The following is a 19,677-nucleotide window of genomic DNA, read 5'->3' as shown; positions in this document are numbered from 1 at the left end:
GTATTGTAATTCTGTATGCTCTGAACTTACTAGTAAAGAAGAAGCTTCTAAGACTCTGTGCAGCCATTATTTAAATAACAAGGATAATAATGAATTGGGAAAAATGCCTCATATACACAATTAATTTTCAAATTTAAAGCTGATTTCTAAGCAGTTAAGAATTTCAGAAAACAGCATGCATGCACATACACAAACGTACATATTAATATTAATATGCATCCCAGAATTCTATGTTCTCGAAAGTTACAAGGGGATAAAAGTTAACCAAGAGATTGTAGGTTTGCACAGCACACAATTTTTTCATTGAAATGCAATATTCATTAGGACATTAAGTAAGATAGCATGTCATTTATACATTCAAGCAATTCATAGCATTGCAATGCATTACCCTCATGGGCATTACTGTATTTGTGAAAAATAAATAGGAAATAAAATAACAAGCCACATAAAAACAATACAGGAAAGAAATCTGATATCACTTTTGGGTTAGCATTCACTGAGAAATACTACAAAATTCTTGTGAAAACACAGGCAATTTGACATGTGACATACAAAGATTGTTTATACTCACTTCTTACATCCAGTCTGGCAACACATGTTGCTTTGCCAACTTCATTCTCTGCTACACAAGCCACTTTGCCAGTGTGCTCTGGTGATGTTTGGAAGATGGCCAAAGAATGCCTGTCACCACTGCTGGATACCAAGAAATTTTTACCCGACACCAACTCTTCATTGAAATACCACTCCACCTGAATTCAATTACATACCCATTTTAGTAGAAAATTTATATCCCTATCAACAAATTTAAAGATGAAATATGTTTTATTTATGAAACTACACAGTGCCTGATACATCAGAGACCACAAATTATACTTCTGAACGATTAAATACAAATTAAAATAAACAATCCAAGATATATCTGTTCAAATGACACAAATCCCACACACTGCAGCATGTAAAATTAAAGGTATTTATTCCTACATAAAAAAGTTTAAAACTAGAATGATGAATTGCTATAAACACAGCTCACTTTCCTTTTAAAGTGCATTAAATACATAAATAATCCAAAGCACTAAAAAAGCAAAAGTTTATTACATATACACACACAAACACACATAAATACCCACACTGCACTAGCAAGGTAAAATCTGGTTAATATGTGAGCATTGTTCATATAAAATCCATTTGGTGGACTGCTAGCATACACAGACATTAGCAGTCAGCCATCAGTTGTGAAACAGAATTGACACATTCAAGAAAATGGGAAGTGTGACATGGCTAAATGCCAGTTTTCAAGTACAAATTCTTAATTATTGTATATTTTACTACATTCAAAGCTATACAAATAAAACAATATTTTGTGAAATGCACCTACCTTAGGTATAGGCTTGCCAGTGATAACACATTCAAACCTTGTTGTCTCATTTTCATAAACTTCTCTGTCAGCAAAAAGTTCTTGAAATGCTGGAGCTACATGTTTTTCCTTTATTTCCACTGATTTACGCTTGATCTCAGGTGAGCTAATTGTCTTAACTATGAGATTGGCAAAGCACTTTGCTTCACCACATGGGTTGCGAGCTTTAACTGTGTACACTCCTTTATGGTCAGGTGAAACTTCCAGAATAGTAAGACTAACATTTCCTTCCTCATCATGATTCAGCTGAAAATAAATAGCATACATAAATCAAATTAGTTTAAAATTAATTTAATTAAATTAAAGCACACATTTTTAACTTGTATCTATCAATATAATGAAGTTTCAATAATACATACTGTGAGACTTTCTTTAGTAACAAACTCGGATTAAGGGAAATATATATCCAAGACAGAACACTGATAATATCTGTTCCACATGTAACACAAAACAACAGAAGTTCAATGTACCAACATATTCGTAAAAAAAGTTCAATAAAATCAAATTGTTATTAATGTATAATAATAAACCAGATATTCTGAAAAATACTGACTCATTATAGCTTTCACAAAAGAAACATTATTCTTTAAATTAAATAAATATAATTGCCTCTAATGGGAATTATAATAACCAGCATTATACAAAGATTTCTGTCTTCTGGGTTGTTGCGCTGTGTAGTCTGGTCGATGTTAACCAACGTTTCAGAGACTAGCTCTATCTAAGGGACCCAATAGAGTAGGTACCTCTCACCTGTAGACGGAGACAGAACCAGCCTCCGAAACGTCATGGTTTTAAAGAACAGACGATGGAAAAAGTCCTGACAATGAATAATTTAAAGTGTAAACTACAGTCGTCGAAACCCTTTAGAATTGAATGTAAGATATCACTGAAATGAATCTTAGTGAGCTACATTGAGAAGAAAGATGATAGCAAGAACTAGCTCAGGATCACATATAATGGAAAGATAAATTTGCTTTACAATGCTTGTAAATCACTGTTGTCCATGAAACAATTTTTTGTAAAGGAAACAAACAGAACTTGAAACCAAAATTAAAAGCTGTGGCTTTAGATAAGGACATAACACGATCATTTTGGAGTGGCAAAAAAATTATAAACAGTATAGAAATAAAAAAATTAAAATCTTTATATGAGGATAACATCTATGTTGTTATTCATACAATTTTCCATACAGAAATCATAGATTCTAACTGTGACATATCTGTATTTACCTTTATCTGTTCAGAGTCCTGAATTTCTTCATTGTTTAAATACCATTTAATATCAGGTTTTGGGTCTACATTAACACAACATTCAAATGTAACCCTATCCCCTTCCGGAGCCATGATATCAGTCAGCAGTCTAGTGAATTTGGGTGGCACGCCCACCAGCTCAACAACATCAATTAACTGAGCTCTGGTTGCTGGATCTGTTTCACCTATAGCTAGAACAGAACATGGATTCTGACTGTGACAAAGACTCTTTATTCAATCATAAGAAGTTTACAGATATAGTAGAGTATACTAAAGTTAGCAAGAATTAAGCTCTATACAGTCACTTTTAATCAACACTCTTTTGCCAAAAAACATCCATCAATATGATATACATGTGCATAAGATGTAAACATATAGTGGGAGATGAGGTATAGCTACTACTCATTCTTAACCTTGGCACTAGATGGGGGTGAGTGGTCAGCATCACATCATGGCCATGCTTTACCCCCAGGAAAGGACCTCAGTACCCATTGGATAGGAGGCTGGGTGGGCCCCAGCCCCAGTCTGAACACAGAGACAACAGGAAAAATCCTCTGCCCCCACTGGGGTTCAAACACCAGTCATCCAGTCCGTAGCCAGTCACTATACTGACTGAGCTACCCCAGCTCTAATTTTACATTGTTATGCATCCCACTCCATTCAAACAATAATACACTGAACATATTTTTGTTAGAACTTGTTAAGAAAAGACCAAATGAAAAATAAATATCAGTGTGCATAAAAATGCATTGTCATCTATATCATACTACTGTAAAAGCATATTTATTTAGAAATGTTCAATTTATTGCACCTACTCACCATCACGGAGTCATACACTAAAAACAAGCACTTTAGTTTAACAGTCAATGCGTATGACACAAAATGTCATAAGCAGAGCTATGGAATACAAAGTGTACTAAAATCAATGTCATGTCAATTGACGAGTAAAAATGTGCCTAAAAGCCCAATCTGTAACTAACACTGATATAAAATTAAGTATTTTTTGTGGACTTTTACTTACATTTCACAGAAAGGCTACAACTGCTTGATGCTTCACCACCTGAATTAATTGCAACAACTTTATACTCCCCAGAATCTTCCAGATAAGCCTCCTGGATAATAAGAGAGCATCGGTCTCCTTGAAAAAGTAACTTGAAATCTGTAGATTCCTTTACTGGGCGGCCATTGTGGTACCAAATTACCTGCAAAAAGCATTTCATATCTTACACTTGTGATACAATAACATTATAGTGGAACTGAAATATTAAATTAAATGACCTTCATTGTAAATAAACAAAAATATTTTAAAGCAAATTCAGCTATATACAGTGCTGACACGAGAAACTGGGATCATCTTCAAACACCAAATGCCAAACTTCTGTTTTATTCTGGCATCAAAATATGCAACAGTCAACCTATAAAATAATAATAAGATTATATTACTCAATTAAAAGAGCAATGTGTCAAATTTAAATATTCTAAGGTGTGAAATAAGGCACATATATAATATATGAGAATATGAAAAATGCCTTAAAATAAGTAAGAAGTCTCTCCTGATAAAGAATACTCTACCTCAGGCTCAGGCTGCCCAACAATGATACAGTCAAGCCTGACTCGCTTTCCTTCAAACACTGATATGTCTTTCAGGGGCAGCTGAATGGCTGGTTTGATAGGCTCCATGTCACTAGCAAGTTCTGAGTCAGATGTTTCAGTTGGCAGGCGGCCCTTTACAGAAACATTGCAGGAACTAGTGGCTTCACCTGCAATATTCTTTGCGGAGATAACATATACCCCAGCATCCTTTGGAAAAGCCTCAGTTACAATTAATGTTGCCTTATTAGCATCATACTGCATCTGAAATCAATTTGACCACATTCAGTCACAACACTGCTATAAGTTTCCTTGTTTAATCACTGTTGTATACACAATTGTGAAAATCTGGCAACCCATTCTTGTTTAAACAGATTAAATAAGCAACACAATCCAAATTAGTATAGTGTGCACTGTTGAAAAAAAATATTTTAAATATTTCACATTAGACATGTCAGAGATGTTACCAATCACACAAGTAGTTAAAACAGGCTCAAAATATAGGAAGATACTTTAAAGTTGAAGGAACCACAGAGTCCTTTAGAACAGCAAAAATTTCCATGTGATTTGAAACAATACCATAAAATTGAATCCATGGTATTAAACCTCATATTACCCAACTCAAAACAGTATGCTTAAAGTCAACACAAAATTCATCTCATCTACTTTGAGTAATCAAGTAATACATAATGAAAAGCATTATTGCATGTATAATTTATACACGTTGAAAAAGTTAAAACTTCTTCAAACAACAAACAAGGGGAAGTACATCTTATAAATTCCTTTGTTAACCACATATCATCACATACTTATGCTGTGAACAACAGTCATAGTTGATGTTAAAAAATAATTTTTAATTACTAACACTTAAAAATATTTGCTTGCTGCAGATTAGATTAACTCACTTTGATATCATGAGTTTCCTGTATTACTTTCCCATTATGACTCCAATTAAGCTCTGGTGTTGGTAATCCTGTTACTTCACATTCCAGTCTTATTTTCTGACCAGCTCGAGCCATCACATTTGACAAAGGAGTGATGAATGAAGGAGCTTCTGTTGGCTCCAGAGCTGTACAGAACAATATAATATGATTAATGCATTAATTCAGAAACATTAATTAAATGTAACAACTACTTAAGAACAAGTGCTGAGGATAATATTTGGACTTATTAAAGAAGAAGGAAGGAGAATATTGCATAGTGAGGAGTTTCATAATTTGAACTCCCTAATATAATTAGGGTGACTAAATAAGACAAATCCATCAAACCGTACAAAACAGAAGCAATGCAAGAATAAGAAGATCAAGGATGAAGTGAGCAGTACATGCTGGGTGAATGAAGAAAATTAGAAATACATACAAAATATCAGAGTTGATAATGTTCCAACTGGAGATGATACTTACGCTCTACAGTAAGTTTAGCACTGCACAAATCAGTTCCAAGTTGATTTGAAGCCTTGCAACAGTACTCAGCTTGGTCCTCAAGGAAAACTTCCTCAAACCGTAATACTGCCTCTCCATTATTGTACGTGATGACATAATCAGGTGAGTTGTCAATACATGCATCATTCTTAAACCATTGGACTGTGGGCAGTGGATTTCCTTCAACTTTACACTCCATTTGAAATGCAGAGCCCTCTTGTGATGTGCTTGATTCCAGACGTTTAATGAAAAGAGGTGGTGACAACTGCTCCTCTGGTTCCGCTTCTGATTTTAAACACACTGTTTTACTAATATGACATTATTCTGAACAAATTACACTTTATATCAGGAAGATAGTAAAATAATCAAAAACTATAATTCTGTGAGAACTACAGGTAGCAAGTAAAGATTAAAAATTCAATTCACAGACCTTACCATGACAACGTACAAGATATGTACATTCTTCAGTTCATAAATAATATAAGGAATGGTCACACCATAACATGTACAAGGCATGTATCTTAAGTAATATAATGAACATTTAGTTTGAAGCAGTCTGGGTAATTCAATATTTAAAAACGTATATCTTCCTAACCTTTGACTGAGAGTGTAGCATTTGTTTCGGCAGTCCCTGCAGCATTGATGGCCCTACAGATGAATCTAGCAGAATCTTCTGTGAATGTTTCTTCAATAGTGAGTGTGCAGACACCTTGATCAAATGTGGTCTGGTAGTCAGGATTATTCTGTATTGCAATACCATCTTTGTACCAAGTTACCTCTGGTACTGGAAAGCCAGTCACTCTGAAAAGGAAAGCAATTGGAGTTGGAAAGGAACATCCAATTACGGGCCACATGGAGACCAATGAAATAATGTTTGCATCTTGTATAAATATAATACAAATTAATTTCAGCAGCCAGTAATTTAATAACAAATTAAATGTAGAAAAATTGTGGAAACTGCAATTACCTGAAGGTCACTTGTCTAATTACACTCTTAAGTCTGTCAAGAAGTACTAGTAATCATAGTGTATGCTAAGAAAACAAAAAGTCTTTCAGTTTTCATTGTTTTCTATTACTCCAGTTCTCCAATGACAACATTTACTTTTCACTGCATTTGCTCGCTTTTTGTGACCCTTCATCAATGACTCACATCACATCTTCTCTCAGTCTGAATTATGTCATGTAGTTATAGAGAGCTATTGTTACATAAAAAATATTTTAAAGCAATTTAAGCATTTCAAACAGCTTGAACATGATAACCAAGACTATTCTGAAGAAGGTGTCCTATTAACTTTTCTTGAATTGAGTTCAACACCTTCTATTTTACAAATACCTTTACTACATCACGACTGGCAATGTTAATTATAAAACTGACCTTATGGGAAACCGTGTTCTGCTCTTTGCCAGTTCACACAAGCAGAGAATGATAACCGTCTGCATTGTACCATGCCTACCTGCATTGAATGTGGTACAAAATATACTACATATAATACTACAGAATCTTATAAAAATAATGTGGCTGGAAACAAACCCTGGCTCATTTACCAGTTACATTAGTATTTCTCTACATTATTAGGAATTGCCTTGTATGATAAGAAATATCACAACAAATGATTTTACAGCGATTTATATATTTGTCTCTTATTAGCAATATCATAATAAAAATAACTGCTCAGGAATGACTCCTGATTGACCAGATTAACAAGCATAAACAAATAAAATGTGAGGGCCATTTTTGCTTACCTGCATTCAAGAGTAACTCTGTCTCCTTCCTGTATAACTGCATCATGTAGTGGAACAGTGAATACAGGTGCTACTGGTTTTGGTGTCTCATCAATAAATTTTGCTTTCTTCAAAGGAGGGCTTGGTGACTTGCGAGATTTCTGTTGATCTTCATGTTCAGATGGCAGAATTGGAAGTGCTTCTGGTACTGCCATCTAGAATAGTAAACAATAATAGATTCAACCACTTTGAAATAATATTCTTAGTGCATATAAGCATAAATTAATCTAACAAGAAAACCAAAGACAGCAGCAAATGACATGATATCTTAACATTTAATAAAGCAAAGGACACTCAATGTAGCAGTGTTAATGGATTACTGAGTAGTTCAGATGGTGCTGAGGTGTTAAAGGGACACATACTCCAGATGAAACTAGCAGATAAAAAGATAATCCACATTTGCAGTAAATGTCTGAACACAGAGGACACAGCCTCACTCTTAAGTCCCTTGCCTGACTAGCACGTCATCATTTATTATTATTTATTTAGTTTTCTGTCTGACGACAGGTCCATATGAACAGGATCCTTCTATCCTTTTCTCGGACTGGGATCTGTTCATATACGTTCTTGGCAGATGATCCAGAAGTGGTTTGCCATTGCCTTCTTCTGTGTGTGAATGGAGTAATTGTTGGGATGCCACAGAGAAACCGGGGAAGCCCCCGGAGGAAAACTCTGTGTTGCCTAGACCACGGCCTTGCCCAACACAAGTTATAAATTCGGGCACCGCCGGGAATCGAACCCGAGATCCCAGGATTACAAGGCCAGCGTTCTAACCGCTAGACCACTGTGGCTCTCACGTCATCATATAAGAGTTTATTTCATGATGAAAAGTGACTATTATACAAAACTACACCCCTCTGACAATGTAGAATTGATTGAGGGGTAAACAAATGGGAATGTATAATTTGTTAAGGTGCAAGGCTTGTTTAAGCCAACCCTGCTTAACCTAACATAATCTATTCTAGCAGCATGAACAAAGCAAACATAAATGTGCATTCTAAATGAAGAAGAGATAGACATTGTACTTGCACATACAAATTCTTTTTAGCCCACTTTCATCTACACTGAAATGCATGTGCATACTTATTAAAAGGTGAATGCAAATTAAAACCTACTTTCTGCAAGAATGGTGCTGCCTCTTGCAGAGCCTTAGCTGCTGTTTCTGCTGCTTTCCTGGCTTCTTCTGCAGCAGATGCAGCAGCCTTAGCAGCAGCTGCCTCAGCCCTAGCTGCAGCAAGATTAGCATCCACCTCTTTCTGCTCCTAAACATAAAGCATACAATGAATGAAACATAAAATAACAACATTATCTGAAAGAAAGAATTATATTTAGATGAGAAATCTATTGTTGTTCATACAGGAGCTCTATCAGTCATCTGCATTGGCATATTTTCTTAGTGCCCTAAAATTCCTCATTTCTATATTGATAGGCATTTCATAGAGACTAGCCTGATCAGAATTTGTTTTACTGTATCACTGACCATGACCTTGTAGTCCAAACATCCCTCCAATCCCAGTAAAGTGGGTTGAGGGAAGAAAAAATTCCATCATGCTGTACTTTAATGCACTTTTCCTATTTTTTATTTGACTTTTAATTACCTTGTGTTGATTCTCTAAAGGTACATGATGATGGCTGATTCATTATACCAATATTATACTGCCCACAGCATACTTGACACAGGCCTTGATACCTTCACAGTGTTTCTGGAGTCAGTTCTACACCTGTTTTCATGTGATAGGTTGCCATTATGCAGGTACATTTATAACTTTTCACAATCATGTTAGTGGTGATGGATGGGATCAAAAATGTTACCTTCTGAATACTAGACTGGAACTCTAACCTATAGAACATACTAACATGGGAGACAACTATCATGAATATCAAATATACCTCAGACAGTTGATGTCAGATATAATATATGTACAATCACCTAGTATTGTTAGCATAATGAAATCTAGGATGCTACAATGTGCTTGAAATTAAGCAAGGGTGGAGGAGACAAGGGACATATACATAGTTTTAGGGGGGAAAATCCCTTAAAATCAACCAATTTGTAGACCAATGAGAAGTGAGAAGACTTTTTTCCTTGCTCCAAAATATAGATACAGGTAACCCTCGATTTGTGCCGATTCAGAATAACGCCGATTTTGAAAGCAGAAAGTCAAAAAGTGAAGAAAAAAATATATTTTACTATTATTTATAACCTTTTACAATTATCTCGTACTGATTCTTATACTAAATCGTAATTCTTACATCACTGATTTTGAATAAAAATTATAAATACAGTCATCTCTGCAATTACGTGTTTCGTTAACGCGAATTTGCCCCGATGAGATCGATGAATCGGTAAAAGCTGTTTGTAAATTGCAAACTTTTGCATATGCGAGTTTGCTCTTGTGCAATTTCATACCTGGTGCTTTAAACTTTCAAAGGACTAATTTAATCTCTGCGGAGGTACCGGGGTTATTTTCACTATGCGATTTTCTATAGGTCGGCGTCTTACATGAATGCAACTATCGCATAACAGCAGAGATGACTGTACACATCAATCACAAGAAAGAATCACAGTCAATCGCGGGACCAACAAATTGCCGATAAGTGTATAAAATATATTTTTTAAATTCCCTTTATTTTATTTACGTTATTTCAGAGCTTTAAATATAATGCCAATACATTACTCGTCAATGTTTGGGCGCTGGGTACGCGTGTCATTGACTTCCCATTGATTTACATCATAAAAGAGTTTCAATTTATGCCGATTCCGATTACGCCGGTTTGTCCAGGAACACATCCCCGGCGTAAATCAAGGGCTACCTGTACTGTAGTTTCTAAATTACAATACAGATGGGTTAAATAACTTAGAAGACATCAGATTTCTTATGTTCTTTCCCGACATAAAAGTTGTTTCACATGATGTTTCCCCCATGTTACAGGTATAACATACAATTTGATACTGGTATGTAGTAAGCCTTACAGCATGCACATAACTTTTGTAAGATATAGGAATTACTCATGTCACTCAGTTATGTATTTCTCCTTTCTCAGGATATGAACGTATGAACTTCAATAGCACCGACACATGTAAGATGTGGAAAAATCCCTTACATACTTCAGTACTCTGACATATGATTCTGTGTAGGTATAAGATACCTCCTTCTGTTGTTTACGTTGTTCCTCAGCAGACTGCAGGTTCTTAGCCAGAGTACTAAGTTCCAGACTGATCACAGTAAATGAATCCATCATTTCTCGGTTTTCATTTAGTACCAGTGTCACTTGTTTTGATCGCTCTTCACCTATTCAAATACATAGTACATTAATGATAAAATGTAAACAGGTATACATAAAGATCCATACATTTAAAAAATTAATATTACAGTGGAGTAAAGGAAGATAATGCATATGAAAGAAAACATTTGTTGATCTTAAGACAGTTGTGCTGTAAAACATGTTATGTCACATGTAACCACATCACATTGACCATTTCCTCTACGGTATTCTACATACTATAGGGATAATTCTATCTTTTGTTATCACCAACAGTTAGTGCTGATCTGCTAAAAACTTAACTCAAAAGTTGCCTGTCTAGGAAAGAGTTGTATTCTTTGCAAAATCTATCCTGTAAAATTCCACCCTACAAATATGAGTGCTTCCAGTCAAATCACACCAGAAAGTAGTATTAATTGGTTAAACAGATATTGTTGAAAAACTTCATGTTTGAAATTTGTGTATATGTAACTTGGATTCAAAATTATGATATTTTTGTAAACTGTAGTATTTTGTGAAACATGGAGAGGTTACAGGAATTGTGAAAGCTTTGTAAGTCTGGGTATCATTTGTTAATATTCACCAAATTAAATATATGTTCCATATACATAACTAAGTAATAATAAAAAGAAAAAATATCAAGGCTTGGCACATCATGCTTAGCATGTGTGTGAAAGAAACGTATTTACCATATAACTCAATGGCTAACTTGGATATTTGTCTGATTCGCTCATCTTGCCGTGTTTCTCCTGGCTTAAGAAAGATTTCGACTTCATTTAACAGCTGTGTAGCTTCTTCTGGTAATTTCACAGTGGTAGACTTTCTTGCAATAGTGAGTAATAATTTACTACCCTCACGAAACCATTCTTCAGCCTGATCAAGAAGACAAAAATGATATAGCATTCCACATATGCATTACAGACTATATCAACCATTCAAAAATATTATCACAAAAGACAAAACTGCAAGATATTTATATACTGTGGAATTAATCTTACCTCTTCAACTAAATGGAAGTACTCTATGCTAAGGTCAATGAGACGCCGACTCTCTACAACTTGGTTGTAAAATGCAGTCCAGCGTGTCTGAAGCATCTTCAGCTCTCTTTCAATGTGTGGTGAAGAAACATGGTCTGATGACAGCATTTGATTGGCTGTATTTACAAAGGTCTGAATACGGAGCTGCAGAAGCTGGCAATAATAGAAATTTATACTGAATTACTTAGAAAGAAAAGGACAATTTTAAGCAATTCTAGAGTCCACAGAGCCAAAATATGGAAACATAAAGAAAGTTACTTTCATAACAATTTTCACTCTGGGGAATAGTTGTTCAATTTACGAATTCTGATAACTCTATTTCTACCCTAAATAGGTAACAGGTAAATTAAAGACATCCTGTAGATATATGTATAATTTACAAACTCTTTCCTATTACTATAAGTCAATATTATTTACTAACCTCAATGGTTTTCTCAAAATACACAAAAGCTAGAGATGTGGCTCTGGCACTTGCCAACGATTCTCCATACTGGCCTCGAATAGCAGAAAGTTGTGTGCTAAGGTCATTAAGAGATGAATTAATTTGGTGAAGATCTGAGTCAAACTGGCAAAGCTGCCGGTGCTGCTCCAGTCGTATTTTCCATTCTGTCCACGCTAACTCCCAGGTTTGACGTTTCTCTTCTAGCAGAATAGTCACTCTCTGAATATCATGCTCAGCAGAAATTTCAGGCTCCTAAACAGGTAAGATGAAAATTAAGTATGTATTGAGTTCAGCTACAGCTTTCAACCGGTAACTACACCTACATAGTCCACTCCACTAAAATGAGTAAGCTGCTTAAGACACAATCCATTATATAGTGAAATCAACAACAGAAGTATATACAAATTAGCAGCCATATACATTAGCTTTGAACACTTGAATGAAACCACCTGAAGATGACCAATTAAGATCAAAACATGTAGTGAATTCTTGATAAACACTGAAATTATAATCAAGAATACGTGTGTAGACGAGTTGTTAATCTAACATTAAGTATGAAAACTTGCACATTCTGATCACTGTAAAATATTCCAGTTTTTCTATAAAAATCATAAAGATAAAGGTCTTTACACCAATTAGGACAATCTTACACTGGACAGTGTAATGTCTACCAAAACATGTATCAGCTACCTTCTTTAAAGTAATACTTGCTGTAATGAGCATTTTTTAAACATAACATATGCAATCTATCTGTCAGATGTTCAACTGTTTAGTATTTGCTTTGTAACACACTTGAGAGTGACAACTTATGAGAAACTCTCCTTCCTACAGAGAAACCTGCTCTAATAGCCACCACAACACTCTGAAAATAAAGCCAAATTAAAATTTTTCTTTGTTACTGCATAACTTATTGAGACAATCTTTAGTTTATTGTACCTGATACATCAGCTACCTGGATGATCTATTTTTCTATAGTTTCTAAAGAGAGAGAGGGGGAGAGATGGGATTTTGGTGGAGCAAGCAGAAATGAACTGCAATTTTTCAAAATTGTCATGGCACAAAATTAACTTTTATTAATTCCTGTTGGATAGAGTAAAAGCCTCAAAGCAGAAAACTTCCTCCCTACCATGAATTTGTTAACATCATATCAAATTAGAAATAAGTTTCTCTTCTGACAAGGATAAAGTTTTACTGGTCCCTGTAAACAGATTACTTGGATTGTATTACTCTTATGCATTCCTTCATGTCAACATGTTTAAATTGGAACATCAAAAGTAACATAACAGCAAATTATATCTAGTGAAGTTGGTCACATCAAGGAAAATTACCTGCTGCTTTATCCTTGTAATGATCTGCTCACTCTCATTTTGAGTGAATTTGAATAACTCAAGAATGGCTTGTCGAGATGCTTCATGTTCTTTCAATAGTAGTTCTACTTCTGAAATTGCACTTGGCAGTAGAGTGAGCTGATACTGTGATTGTAGATTCTCAATTGTCTTTTCAAGCTGCAATACAGATTACATGTAAATGCATAATAATCTCTGTTGTCAAAAATAAATTTGGGTAAATTATAAAGAAAACAGCAGTAACTACAAGTGTACACAAAATGAGAAATATGAAAACATTACATTCTGAACTCAACTATAAAAATACTCCATAAAAGTTTAAAAATATTTCTGGTTGATCCTTAACATGAACATCAAATTTTAAAGAAGATATGGGGATGGAAGAGAACAAATTGACATAATCATCTTCCCAATAATTTAAGCAGAGATAATGGATATAAAATTTAGAACATTCCTCCCCTGGACATCATTCACATAATAAAACTGTCTATAATAATCTCAAATAAAAAGCATACTTACTTCAGCCAGGTTTCTGAAGAATGAAATCAACATTTGTAACAGTATTTGATAGTCCATAACAATAACTTGTAATTTGTTGTGTAATTCCATTAATCTATCCACAATAGCCTCTTTCTGTCCATGTGTGTCTCCTGGGAAAACACAGAAAGCCACCAGCGGAAATAATAACAAATGTGTAAGAGAAATGTTTCAGAATTAATACTGAATGGAAATTTTTCACTATGGTTTACAATGAAGTATTACTAAATCCAAACTTCAGTGACAAACAGAACATCTTAAAAATAATAAATTGCTAATATCTGATAAAGGTATGGAAAGAAACTTTTTTCAGCTTGCAGATTTAAAAGATGAGCAACCCAAATGAGATCTATGGAAACTAAATACACTGACCTTTCTGAGAAAGACTTTCTGTAGTCTTAATTCTTAGTTCAATTTCTACTTGAGCTCTCTTAACTTCTGGTAATACAATCTGCAGTTTCTCTTCTAATTCTCTAGCAAGTGCTTTTGAAGATTTTGTATTGCTGGTCAGCACTGGGTATAGCTGTCCATCCAGCCTGGATACCCAGTCAACAGTCTGGAATAAACATCTTAGTCAGATATTTCATTAATGTTTATTTAGAAAAATACAAGCAGTGTTGCTCCACAGACCCTATGTTTTCTCAGTGTGGTACTTAGGTATGGAGGTAACTTGATCTTTTCACCTTTATATTAATCAAGAAACATAAGTATAATCTGTCACTGCTTCATGTCACTGTCCTCAAGTGGAGTCTATTTCACTTTGTTTATCAGTGGATAAAACACAATAGAATAAAACTGCACAGACTTACCCGAGTGCTTTCAGTGACATTCATCTCCCATTGCACTTTGAACTCTCTCTCAACTGTAATGTTCATCTGCCATGTCTGCCATGACTCTGAGATCAGAAGCTGCCGGTTGCCAAAGTGTTCCAACAGAGTCTCCACACATAAGCTTGCACGCTTGATATCTAGATATGGGTCCCCGACCTGGAGAAGAAATAGAAATTGGAGCACAGCCAGAGTTCCAAATTAGACTCTCATAAACATAACCATTCACACAGAGTTTACGCTCACAGAAAACCTGACATAGCCAAGAAATTAAATATTGAACTAATATTGGTGTAGTGCTGTATCAAGTTTCACATAAAAGTTCTACCATTTCAAGTCTTACATGTCCTGTGATAAACTACCCTGTGTCCCTTGCCTATATAGTTACTAAGAATCATTATTATAGATGATTCAAGTGTCAAACATGATCTTCTCTAAAGCATTGTGCAATCATATTTTACAAGTAATGATTCTTATTCGTAAAGTAAAGATTCTTACTCAAAATGGTCATGAATTAGTTAACTATGCTTCTTTTATTTAATATTAATTGGTGCAAATAAGCTCAACACAGAATGAGTTTGTCTATAATAAATCTGTTTTACTAAATGTCATTCAGCATTTGATCAAGAAATTCTGAAAATGCAAAAATGAATATTGTAAAAGTTGTGTTAAAAATTAAAACTAACAACATGGTAATTGCATATAAATTGATTTTATTTTTGTTTATAATAATAAATAAACATTACAGGTTATAAAACTGGAAAGTTAAATGAAAAGATATTATAGTAGGTCTACAAATTTTCCATTACGAAACTTATGTTGAAAGTGTCACTTTCTTCACTGTAACAAAGGTGTAGAAAGTGAAAACACATGTCATTTGTTCTGTCCATTACTTCTTGCTAAATGCATAAAATAATCAGTTTAGGAATAACAGTATATATAAAACCATGTAGAAAGGCAATTAATTAACATACCTTTGATGCCTCCTCCGTGAAATTCTTTCCTACATTTGTCAGTTGACCATAGAGTTGCTGGATGGACAGCCACTTCTGCTCAACATTCCTGACTGTGCCTTCATTAATACCATCAGAGCTTCTCTTAAACTCTTCCTCTGCAATATCAAATTCATTGGCCAACTGCACTGCCAGTGAGTGAAATTTTACATAAATGACAGCCAGATCAATCCTCGACTCAAGCAAAGACTTGAGATTCAACCAGTGAGAGTGGAGAGCATCCACTTTCTGATCCACATCTTCTCGTTGTTCATCGTCCAAGAATTCCAGAATGGGGGGCAGGGTTAACAGAAGTGCATTGATTTCTACTCCTTTCTTCTGTTCAAAAAATATAAGAAAAATGGGTCATATGGTACTTGCTGAATTTTGTACTGCAAATAACATTTTATCATTTTAAAGATTTCTGACAATGATACACTAGCACCATTATGGCTTTTCTGTAAGAAGTTATCCAATGTCTATTATCTAAAACAAATTCTACAGAATTCTAATAAAAGATAATGGACAAAGTTCTACCAATGAATCATGAGAGTGAAACTTTGTTAATTCTACATTTTTTGACTTACTTGTAAGTCATTTAGTAGCTGGTGATGTAATTCTAGAAAATCTTTTGCCATTGCAAGAACACTTCCCATATCCTGGTGACCTTGTAAAAATGCCTCAGCAATGCTCACAAGCCAAGAAAACAACTGTAAATAAGCAAAAATGACACTTTCAATTGATTACAATGAGTACAGAATGAACAAGATTGCAAAATCTGGAATGTGATCATTTCTTTTTTAACTTAAATGTTTCTCTCTTTCTCAGAAAATACAAATAAAAATACTTAACTGGTTACAAACATACAGTGTCACTTTTAGAAGTCTTACCATTCAAAATTAAACATCAGCTACCATTTCAAGGGTTAATACATAATGAATCAGTATGTACTTTACTTGAATGGTAAAACTCCGAAAACTATTTTGCCTTCAGAGTTTTACCATTCAAGAAAATTCTACACAATTACAAGACAAACTCACTTCATTTTGTTTTTCAAGAAATGCTGTGAAATCCTGGGATAAGCGTACATTCTCTTCTCTGTGAGCTGTACACAGTTCTCCAAGATGGATTTTACGGTTCTCTATCTCCTCCACAGTACGCTTGACTCCCTGAATAAATAAATCAACATCTGGTTAGAGAAAGGGCGCTACAGTCACCAAAGTATTTATTTTTGGAGCAGACACTCCCTCTGCTACATTAAATTAGTTTGGTTAAAGCAACAAACTTAAATCAGTATTATATTTTTATAATAAGTCATCCTACATTTGCCCTCGGCAGTCTAGTGTTGTGCTTGCCACTGGACCCAATGTTTGCAGGTTCAAACCCAACTGAGATTGATGGAGTTTTGAGGGTGATAAAAATCTGTAGCACAACTTCCTTCAAAGAGGAAGTAAAGCCAGCAGTCCAATGTAATAGATTTACAGCATGTAAAAGAACCTTACAAGCATGAAGAAGAAGTCATCCTTCTATAACTTTCCTCCAGCTACTGGGTGTTTAACTGTGGTTCAAAATTGATTATAAACTGTCACATAAGTACAGAATGAATGAAAAGTCAAGTAACCCAATTAATTTTCTATTAAAATGCTTATTGTTGGTCACAGTTCTATACAATTTGAATGGATTATATAAAACACAATACTGCTGTGACTATACAACAGCTTAAATTTATTTTTTGACATACAGAACATGTGTCATGAATAGGTTGAATGATTTTTTGAATATCCTGTATACCTACAAAAGGGATAGTGAGTGGGATCTTGATGGGGACATTTTGTCTACTGAATTAAACATTCGTTGCAGTATGACAGTCTCAAAACACTTTCGATATCTCTCCAACTCTCTCTTACCTCCACCATTAATATCTCATGCCAAAAAGAGATAACATGATAATAAAATATTGAAAGTTACTGGAACAGTGACTATATTTACCTCTATTCCAGGTGACCCTCTCCCAACAGTTTCAAGGAGGGAATAGCCCTCCTGCAAGGGAGCTGAAGTCATCTCATCTAGGGACTTAGAAACTTGGTAATGGAGTTGAATGAGCTGTGGTGAAGAAGCTGATAGCTTTGTCGTTGTTACCTGGACTTCGAGTTGATCCAGTTTCGTCAGGGCCTAAAGTAAAACAGTTGTCCCTGAATTAACTATCTTATGCTTTACACACATTCAGTAAAAACTCCAGGGCTAACATTTCAATTTCTGATGTATACAAAATAAGAACAAGCAAAATATGTTGAATAATGTTCATCTGTTTCTGATAGTCTCTGAAAAAGTACAAAGCAAAACTGGCACTTCAAAATTCAAATAAAAACATAATCAATATTTTTCTTCAGTGACATAAGCAAAGAAATTTTTGCTTCAAAGACTTAACTCCAATTCTAATGTGTCGAAATTATCATATAACATATCTGAAAGTAGAAAACATTCCAATTTCATTTCCTTATTTTAGAGCTTTATTCTTGAAAATATTCAGCATAAGAATGTTGTTTATTTAAAATACACTGTAAAATGGGAGGAAAAGAAAAGCATGGAGACTGGTAAAAGTAAAACTTTGAAGAAATTATAAATCCTGAGATGAATGAAAAAGAAAAAAAATCTTAAATAGTTCTAAAATTGCATGCAAGTGGATACAAAGGCACACAAACAGCAAACAGTTAAGCTGGGTTACACCCAAGCTTAAACTAATTATTTATTCCTTGTAATTCAATACGGCAAGCTGTCTGTCATCTACTTTCATTTTTTATAACACTAAAGGAGTTGAGGCTTCTATATGATACAGTGACTACTTTCCATCTGCCTAATGGCCATAATGTTCTATCCACAAAACTGTCTGCCATATCTGTAATGGGTAAAATATCTTCATAACATGAGCTATACTAAATGGAAAACTACATAACATATTCACACTTAAATAAGCATTAAGAATTGCAGAATGTAGAGATCTTCATAAATGAAGGACCTTATTAGGAGCAAAAATTTTTAAAAAAAAAATGAAGCTGATAATGAAATTTAAAGTAATAACTTTGCATTACTTTCTAAAACTCTTCTAGTATTTCAACTTACAGTGTGAGCGGAGCGGAAGAATGTAATTGCATGACATAACAGTGCCTCCCTCTGTTCGATCACATCCAAATACTCAGCACTCAAATTGAGAACACTGTATGCTTGGGCAGTGGCTTGTTCTGCTGCAAAGTGTCCTGAAGATACCAGCTGCTCAGTTGCCTTCGTTACCTTCAGGGCTCGATCTTGTAGCTCCTGCAAATTGTGCATTCTCATATATCACTGACAAGTTGAAAGCACAGAAAACTGTGATACTGTGAAAAAAATTACACAGACTAATCTTCTATTCATGAGTTGACAGTGAAAATGACAAGCGAACTAAATGACTGGCTCATTGACTGACTGACTCACTACTGACTGACCAACTGGCTGGCTCACTCACTCACTCAATCATTTACTCCCTCACTCCATGGGGTGGATCTTTTTGAAGTGATAGTCATATATCAAGTCTAAATGACTGACATGTATCTAGAAATAGTGAACACACTCAAAATTATCTTCATTCAATAGAGATATAATTTGCAATGTTCAGTTAAACTGCACAGAACATAGCTATTTCATTCTGTAAAATATGATAAAGCAGTCTGACATGTACAGTATTTTCTGTAAATTTGTAGTCACAACAAAATGGGTACAAAACATGAAGTATTCCATATAC

The 19,677-nt window shown here is 34.6% G+C and overlaps 1 protein-coding gene across 22 annotated transcripts in view; it reads right to left on the bottom strand.

Moving 5' to 3' along the window:
* Positions 1-19,677, bottom strand: part of LOC110827690 (uncharacterized) — a 335,660-nt gene that overhangs the window by 258,393 nt on the left and 57,590 nt on the right. For all 22 annotated transcript variants that reach the window (XM_087351739.1, XM_087351718.1, XM_087351723.1 and 19 more), the window contains 23 exons: positions 19,023-19,214; positions 17,892-18,074; positions 16,943-17,071; positions 16,490-16,612; positions 15,885-16,241; positions 14,893-15,069; positions 14,456-14,639; positions 14,066-14,196; positions 13,529-13,705; positions 12,180-12,452; positions 11,720-11,911; positions 11,411-11,594; positions 10,608-10,750; positions 8,573-8,719; positions 7,419-7,612; positions 6,271-6,476; positions 5,658-5,960; positions 5,160-5,323; positions 4,237-4,518; positions 3,686-3,866; positions 2,644-2,855; positions 1,376-1,660; positions 572-749 (listed from right to left, as the gene is read on the bottom strand). In XM_087351739.1, coding sequence (XP_087207865.1) covers positions 572-749; positions 1,376-1,660; positions 2,644-2,855; positions 3,686-3,866; positions 4,237-4,518; positions 5,160-5,323; positions 5,658-5,960; positions 6,271-6,476; positions 7,419-7,612; positions 8,573-8,719; positions 10,608-10,750; positions 11,411-11,594; positions 11,720-11,911; positions 12,180-12,452; positions 13,529-13,705; positions 14,066-14,196; positions 14,456-14,639; positions 14,893-15,069; positions 15,885-16,241; positions 16,490-16,612; positions 16,943-17,071; positions 17,892-18,074; positions 19,023-19,214 — 4,597 coding nt within the window. The remainder of the gene's footprint in view (positions 1-571; positions 750-1,375; positions 1,661-2,643; positions 2,856-3,685; positions 3,867-4,236; positions 4,519-5,159; positions 5,324-5,657; positions 5,961-6,270; positions 6,477-7,418; positions 7,613-8,572; positions 8,720-10,607; positions 10,751-11,410; positions 11,595-11,719; positions 11,912-12,179; positions 12,453-13,528; positions 13,706-14,065; positions 14,197-14,455; positions 14,640-14,892; positions 15,070-15,884; positions 16,242-16,489; positions 16,613-16,942; positions 17,072-17,891; positions 18,075-19,022; positions 19,215-19,677) is intronic.

The sequence above is a fragment of the Zootermopsis nevadensis genome, unplaced genomic scaffold, assembly GCF_977971745.1.
Source record: "Zootermopsis nevadensis isolate Lab colony 2312 unplaced genomic scaffold, Znev_1.0 Znev_ptg000020l, whole genome shotgun sequence".
Lineage (NCBI taxonomy): Eukaryota > Metazoa > Arthropoda > Insecta > Blattodea > Termopsidae > Zootermopsis > Zootermopsis nevadensis.
This window is presented reverse-complemented; position numbering and strand designations above follow the sequence as displayed.